The 8,196-nt window shown below is 32.9% G+C and overlaps 2 protein-coding genes across 2 annotated transcripts; one reads left to right on the forward strand and one right to left on the reverse strand.

Annotated features, from left to right (window-relative positions):
- Positions 1-216: 216 nt before the first annotated feature.
- Positions 217-4,467, reverse strand: hdm (meiosis specific with OB domains hold'em). The gene is made up of 9 exons (XM_085188671.1): positions 4,015-4,467; positions 3,866-3,927; positions 3,565-3,718; positions 3,192-3,272; positions 3,019-3,112; positions 2,365-2,537; positions 1,642-1,798; positions 1,157-1,259; positions 217-584 (listed from the first exon to the last, which is right to left on the reverse strand). The coding sequence occupies exons 1-9, from the start codon at positions 4,259-4,261 to the stop codon at positions 426-428; spliced, it is 1,230 nt and encodes a 409-aa protein (XP_085044797.1). The 5' UTR covers positions 4,262-4,467; the 3' UTR covers positions 217-425.
- Positions 4,468-4,897: 430 nt separating this feature from the next.
- On the forward strand, positions 4,898-8,116 carry PolD2 (DNA polymerase delta subunit 2). The gene is made up of 8 exons (XM_085188670.1): positions 4,898-5,404; positions 5,478-5,599; positions 5,677-5,770; positions 6,464-6,615; positions 6,752-6,928; positions 7,252-7,323; positions 7,426-7,662; positions 7,889-8,116. The coding sequence occupies exons 1-8, from the start codon at positions 5,046-5,048 to the stop codon at positions 7,999-8,001; spliced, it is 1,326 nt and encodes a 441-aa protein (XP_085044796.1). The 5' UTR covers positions 4,898-5,045; the 3' UTR covers positions 8,002-8,116.
- The last annotated feature ends 80 nt before the right edge of the window (positions 8,117-8,196 follow it).

The raw sequence follows: 8,196 nt of genomic DNA on the forward strand, positions 1-8,196 counted from the left end.
TGTGCGTCACACGAAATACAGAACGGATAAAAATCGTGAAATGAAAAAAAAATCCTACGTCCAAACTGTTGAGGTACCTTGATTAATTTCTTAGGTGTGGGTTTGAAATATATTACCCTATGTGCAGTTTCAATAAAAGAAGCACTGCCTCTTCCACCCTGTATATAGAAATATGTATCTTTTATTGCGGACAAATAAAAAACAATAAAGGTGAAATATTTATTTAATCAAATCGTTACTAATTTATTATTTCTATTAATTTTCTTAACATAAAAAAAATCATTAAATTAAAGAATAAGTCAGAGGGCGGCGTAGAGCCAGCACGAGCAGCCAACACTCGTGCTGGCTCTACGCCGGACGGCACTCTAAAAATGGAGAAACATTGAATTAATCAAATTTAATATCGAATAAATAATATTTATTTTTCAATACAAGGGTATAGGGTCAGCGGGCGAGGCGCGGCGCAGCGTGAGTACGATGAGGCGAGGCCCGCTTACGGCCAGCTTCACACTGCACTGCTCCAGTAAGAAACTCCAGCGTATCGCGCCTCTGTCGTCTGGTGACACCGCCTTTAATTGCTGCATCTAGTGTAGGGATGTAGTGATATAAATAAATTCATAATTTAATGTTTTTTTCTGTTCACGGTGTATGCCGCATATAACAAGGTAGGCAGAGCGAACCTAGGCAGAGTGAACTAAGGAATATCCGTTCTCTTCTTTCCTCCGAATGTTCAAGGGCATTGTGCGTCGAGCGACAAAACTCAACGTAAGAAAATTAAAAATAAATCATTCCTAAGAATGATGATCGAACTCACAATAGTTGCTTACATATTAGGTAGGTATATTATTTTTAGTTTGGATAAAATTACCATTAAATGTAGTTATTTATTTCTTCAAAAGAAATATCTAAATAAATAATATTTACTCGTCATTGTCAGTGTTTTAAATGCGACGGCTGTGGTTTTAGATTTTACAATGACTACTTATTACATTTCACCCAATAAGTAACCATTGATTTCAAAATAGATGAATAGTATTATATAACATTTTTTTACTTTTAAAAGTACACTGCTAATGCCAAGTTCATATAAATAAATTTAAAAGTAAACAAAATGTTTAATGGAATAAAATATAATAAAAAGTAGAATATTTGTTACTTTATATCCAAATGCTTCTTCTAGTACGTTAATAGGCAGTCTTGCGCTTAGCTCGCCCGTATGATCGGCGAATCGCACTTTTACATCTTCTGGATTTCCATCTCTATTAGATAATGTTAAAGTTTTTTAAATATCTTTTTCTAAATTTTTAACACAAAAAAAACAAATAGACACTAATAGACAATGACTATTTAATTTAAATTAGATATTATTATTAGGATTGTATAAAGCTAAAGTATGGCTTCATAAGATTCGCTTCACGCTGTATCCTGCACATAGCAGAGTAGGCAGAGGGAACCTAGTGTTACGACACTGTTCCTCACTTTCCGCCGAATTCTGGAGGTGTTGGGTTTTGAGTGTCGGAACTTAACGCCGCGCTTTCCATCGTCACCAGAGCGAGGAAATGAGAAAAAATATTTTATTAAAAAATCTCATTTCTCTCTCAGATCTCATCATCCAAAGAGAAAAACAATTAAAAAACTAACTTAGTAAAAAGTTCATCCAGATCCAAATGTGTGAGCATAGCGTGTAACGCCGCGCAGAACGGCATACCGGATTTGATTCTATCTTGTATTTGCGAGACCGACGCCGCACTCGCGCGCTCGCCGCTCCACGCCGTCCACGCGGCCGCCTCGCCGCCGCCTGGACAACCAACTTTGTACTTCATAGAGCATGACGAGCACTGACCAGTATATACTTTATAGAGTAAGCACTTTAAGAGCTGGACTTTATGAAAAATACTTTTTAGAAATGTACCTATAAAAACTGGATTTGAATCTGCGCCGCATCTAAGCCAATAGCCATACGTTCTGATCAAACCACGAAATTCTTGTACCTACGCTTGCTTTTCTTACATCTATATATATATATATATATAAAATCGAAAGGTCACTCACTCATCGCGAAATCTCAGAAACTACATGTGCTAAGAATCTGAAACTTTGCATGGGAGTTACTTATAGGAGTTACTTACGTAGGTGCTCGCTAAGACGGGAATTTGCAATATTCGACTTCTAAGGGTTGTTTTTGGGGTTGAAAGTTTGTATGAAACTTCGTTACTACAAATGCTAGGAGTCTCAAATTTTGCATGGACGTCACTTATAGGATAGGTACTCATGGAGACAGAAATTAATAATAACGTAGTTCACGCAGGCGAAGCCGCGGGCGGGCCGCTAGTCAGTATATAAGTATATAAAAATAATACTAACATGTATGCCCCTGGTTCTTAACATACAATCTCAGGGCCTCAGCTTCGGGTGTATGCGGCTGGTGTGTAATCACAGTCCGGGAGCAAACTTGCACGTGCACTGTCAACGCGCGCCACGACACACGAGCGTCCGCCACGAACACCACGCTGTCTAGGGGCCGCCATTCTTCTGCTCTATTTTTTAGTTTTTTGTAATTTCACGCTTTATCCTGAATATAGCAGGATAGGTAGAGGGAAGGGTATTTCGTTTCTCATGCACTACCCAATTTTAGGGATGTATGTTCATTGGCGAAACACAATGCCGCGCTTTGTCCTCTTACCAGAGCGAGAAAATTCGTCTTCTGTTGTGCTGCAGTGAGAGAGTCTTACTGTAAGCGCAGTGGCTGTAGGTTTAATTAAATCGCGAATGGAATATTTTGAGGCAGGTACTCATGGATATCAATCTAAGCTAAACAAAGTGAGATGCTGATAAAATCATCATTTAATACGTATTAATTATAAAAATATCACCATAGCTTTCATTAACATTACTTACACATTAAAATCTACTAACCACCTAGCTATCGCTAAATGGTCATCAGAAAAATAAAAACAGTTCTTTTTATTTATTTCCGTTTTTAAAATTCCGTCTTAAGTACTCAAATCCTAATCTTACCTTTGAATTGTATCTATATCGAAAATATCCAGAGTTATAGACGCCGGTGTAGTATTGTCCACAATTTCTACTGCTCGTACCGTCATATCTGCACCTGCATTACATTTGACATTTTCTTTATAAAAAAATGAACACCTTTTAAAAAACATTTAAATTACTATTATTTCTATTACCAGCTTTAGTTTTTATAGATTTTGCGGGGTTAACTGATTTTACGACAACCAGCAAGTCTACGTAGAGGCTACTACTTTGTTCTGGAAAACAAAATTATTTGTAAGTGTAATAATGATGACTGTTGTGGCCCAGCGGAATAGTCTGAATGTAAGTGCGATGGTTGTAAGTTCGATTCTATTTCGGGGAAATGAGGTATTTTCATTTCGACACTCTGGTACGTAAACACAAAGTATGACGTTGAGTTCCGCCACTCTAAACACAATGTCTTGGTCACTCAACACTTAACATTAGGTCCCCTCAACTTACTGAAAATATAAAAATATAATACCTATACTATAACTAAATATGGATCGTGTCTATTCAACTACTCACCTTTGAATTTTAGAACTTCCGATAATCCACAGTAAGCAGCACAAGGCTTAGTAGGAATATGAAGGAGAGGTAAATACATTCCGTAAGTGTCTCCTTTCAATATACTTACTTCAGATTGACCTTCATTAAGTGATAAGTAAAAAGGGGAAGTCACCTGAAATTTAGCTATAAGCATCAATATATTAATAGATATTTCATTTAAAGATTTCTTTGATATTCCAGAACTTCCCAACTATACTAAAAAAAGGAAAAAAAGACTTTCTTTATTTTGTATAATAATTTTTCATTACAAAATTATAACCTGGGGCCGGAAAGTTTCATTGTCAGCAGTTTTTACACAAATTTTCGGTGATGAAATTTCAACTATAAAATGAAGAAAATGTTAAAATATATATACAAAAGGAAAAAATAATGTCAATCATGTAATTGAAAAACAAAAAATGTTATTACCGACATCACCAACAAGAAATCTTTCATAAAATGTTAAAATAAAATATTCTGATCCCCAAGTATCTAAATTAATAGTGTCGACTTGAGAATCACGTAATGTAAAAGACATAACACCCCTTGATTCACCGCTCTTCTTTTTTGAGTAAAAAGTACGTGGGCTGCTTTTTGCTATTATAATTCCAATAATGAGAGCATTTTTAATATTAATATTTAAATTATTTAAACAAAGCTTTTGGACTCCAGACATTTTTATTTTTTCTTTTCCCGCTTTTTTTAATATATGAACTCTGAAGTGAAGTGAGGTTATTTTTTTATTTACTGTTAATAGTTATTATGTTAGTGCTGTCAATATTGATCGATAAAATATCGATATTAACAAATCATTACATTTATCAATATTATAACATTCAAGGCAGTATTTTGTATGTGCTTTAAATATTAATTACTTATTACGATACACTCAAAAATTACTGGCAATCCTTATTTTTTACCTAAACAATTTGATTATCCACAAAATGGGAATCATTATTTTTAACATTCTTCATTATAATTTATTAGCAAATAATAATTTCGTTAAAAGATGTATAAATTAAGATCACCGCATTTTATTATTTATTTATGTGATTATGTCTTCAAGCATTTATTTTTAATGTCACATCAATGTTATTAAATTGAATTCTTGATATATGGCGTTTCGAGTGTGCCAGTTGAGCACAATTCATTACGCCAATGTTGTAAGGGTAGATAATAAATCAGATTGAAAATTGTCATATTCTATTTTATAAGTTATGTCTTAATATTAAAGTATTTTTATAATATTGATGGATTATTGTTCGTATCGCAAGGCTTGAAACTGAAGTTTACTTCTCTGTCAAGTGTCAAGTCCACTAAGTAAGATTTGACAGTGACAACAGAGTTGGTGAATTTATCAATTACCATTTTGCCGCTTTATATAAACTTAGTTGTTGAAAATATTATTATATCACTCAACTGAACTGAAAATATTACTAGACTTTAAGTTAACATTAAAGATGCTGTTTAAAAAAGAGTGTGAAGAAACTGAAAATATTAAAAAATTTAAGTCCTTAGACGTAGATAGACATAGTTTAAGCTATAAAGATTCGTCTAATCGTTTCTATCAAGTATCTCGAGACTTTTCAAAGCAATATGCTCATATTTATTCAGCTAGATTGAATACGTTTAGAGATATTTTAAAGCCTGTGATACATAAAAGATGGTCTAATAAATATAAAATTTTAAAATTATGCGATTTACATGATAAAGGATCGATGTGTATTATTATTGGGACTATTTTTAAAATACAAGAACTAAAACCAAGTGTATTAAAAGAGCTATCTGATCAACTGGAAATATTACCTCAGCCAGCCAGGTTAATAAATTATAATAAATGTCTAAACCAGAAATACTTATATGATATTTTGTATATTAATATTTATTTCCAGAACTCACTTTGTTCATGATACAGATAGTTTGGTCCTGGAAGATGAGTTGCAAAGAATAAAGTTGACCGGTGACTGTTTAAATGTAAACGAAGTCGTAACTGGCGTAGTTGTCGCTTTACTTGGTACTGTAAATGTAACTATAAAAATTATGAGTGTAATGAAACTTATTTTCATTCTTAAATGTTTGTTAATTTTTCAGGAAGCGAAGATGAAGATGGAATATTTTCAGTAAAAGATGCATGTTGGGCTGGCTGTAATATACAAAAACCAATGCCAAAATTAGATAGTGATAGGTAAAATTCAGACATAATAGATAAATATAGTGAACTAGCGGCCCGCTCGCGGTTTCACCCGCGTGAACTATGTTATTATTAATTTCTGTCTCCATGACTACGTCCTAGTGACGTCTATGCAAAATTTGAGACTCCTAGCATTTGTAGTAACGAAGTTTCATACAAACTTTCAACCCCAAAAACAACCCCTTAGAAATCGAATATTGCAAATTCCCGTCTTAGCGAGCACCTATGTCCTATAAGTAACTCCTATGCAAAATTTCAGATTCCTAGCACTTGTAGTTTCTGAGATTTCGTGATGAGTGAGTGACCTTTCGATTTTATATATATAGATATATTTTAATCCTATCCCACTATTTTATATTACATTAATTCATTAATTGATATATAATAATTTATTTATTATTTTGTCTTTATGTTATAATAGTGAAAGTATATGAGGATGGATGTTTGTCTCACTTTTATGCAGAAACTAATGGAATTTGATTAAACTTACACTTACAGTAATACACTTTATACATCAGAATATCACATAGGCTACAATTTACATAAAGATTACATCCAAAGATCTTACCTGAAAAGGTTTACTGAGTAATAATTTATTAAATGACTTTCTATTTCTTGCTCTGGTAAACAGAAAGCCATATGTGGTGGAAAAGGTATAATGAAATTTACAATAGCACCATGTTGTAGGTATGTGGTTTTAATCTCAGGACTGAATTTAGCATCAAAATCTGGAAGCCAATTATTTTCACTAAATCTTTTCTTAGAGTGGTTATCAGGATTTTGTGGTACATCACAATATCAAGAAGAAGTGTCTAAAGTTGTCAGAGTCATAATAGCAGGTATTAAAATTTTAATTTTATTCTCTTTGGATTGAAATATAATTTATTCTCATCAAAAGTTTGTGTTTTAGAACATATTTTGATTTACTATTAATTTATCTTAAATTTAAAAGCTATCCAAATATCTATTACACAGGTGGTATTTACGCAAATCAGAATGCTCATGAGGTTCTTTCTGAATCTGATGTGATAGCTGCTTCTGAAATTGTGGACTCCTTCTCTGCTGCAGTTAGTTCTGTTGCTCCATTAGATCTTATGCCTGGCTGCAAAGATCCTACTGGTATAATGCTGCCGCAGAAACCTTTCCACTATTGTAAGTAACTTATCACTTTTCATTTGTTCACATGTGTGTGTTAGAAGTGGGCTGAAATTTACCTTGAGTCATTCTGCATGTGGGTTTTAATAATTAAATAAAGTAATTTCAATTAACACTGTGTCAGTGTCACTTCAAACATTTTTTTAGCTTCACACTGCATCCCTTGTACGGTAGGTAAAGAAGAGGGAATCTTGTGTTAAGACAGTCCATTTGCCATTTTTCGCCGAATTTTGGAGGTTTGTCGTGTGTCTGGCCTCTGGCACTTCCAACAGAAATATCTTATTTTGTTACTAATATTGATTAATTATTTTTATTTTTAGGTCTATTCCCAAAGGCTATAGAGTACAAATCATTTAACCGTGTTTCAAATCCATATGAATGTGATATTGGAGGTAGTGTTATTTAATGTCATAAAGTTTCAACTAATTTTAAATTAATAAAATTTAAGGACAGCTTCTATTTAAAAAACCTCCTAAAATAAAAATTGCTTTCAGGTTTTACATGTCTAGGAACTTCTGGGGAGTCTGTTAAAGATATAATGCAATACAGCAAGATAGACAAACCCATAGAAGTGATGAAAAAAACTTTGCAATGGCGCCATCTCGCACCTACTTGCCCTGACAATGTGCCTTGTACTCCATGCTTAGAGACAGATCCTTTTACAATGTTTACTTGTCCAGCAATTTATTTCTGTGGGAATTGTGATGAATATGCAACAGATGTGTATAAAGGCATGTTATGTTTATTGTGTTAATTCTATCATGGACATCCTGGTGCAGTGGTTGTAAATACAATGTTTGTGGGTTTAATCCCACTCTAGGGAATAAATTATTTTATTTTTTTTGTTTTAGTAAGATGCAAATGTTAACTTTAACTCTGCCATTTAACAACTATATGTTCAGTTTTTAATAAAGAAATATATTTTTCAGTTATTATAAAAAAACATTTGTTTTGCAGGGGGAGATGGTCAATCAGTCAGAATAGTTTGTGTTCCAGATTTTTTCAGCAGTAAAACAGTAGCTTTAGTAAATCTTGTTAATTTGGAATGTTACAGTATGAAATTTAATTGAATCATAAATAAATACAATAAATTATGCTGTTGAAGGTGATAAAATAAAAAAAAATCATTTAAGTAAACAGTTGGGAAAATGTCATTATAAAAAATAAACTAATTTTTAGCAACAATATAGGTATCTCATTTTATTTATCGTGAACGTATTCAAAACAATGTAAATAAATCTGTTATCCGTCTATAATTCCTGAAT

Source organism: Heliconius melpomene, chromosome 7 (assembly GCF_056956725.1).
Source record: "Heliconius melpomene rosina isolate 202511_hmr_F chromosome 7, ASM5695672v1, whole genome shotgun sequence".
Taxonomy (NCBI): Eukaryota; Metazoa; Arthropoda; class Insecta; order Lepidoptera; family Nymphalidae; genus Heliconius; species Heliconius melpomene.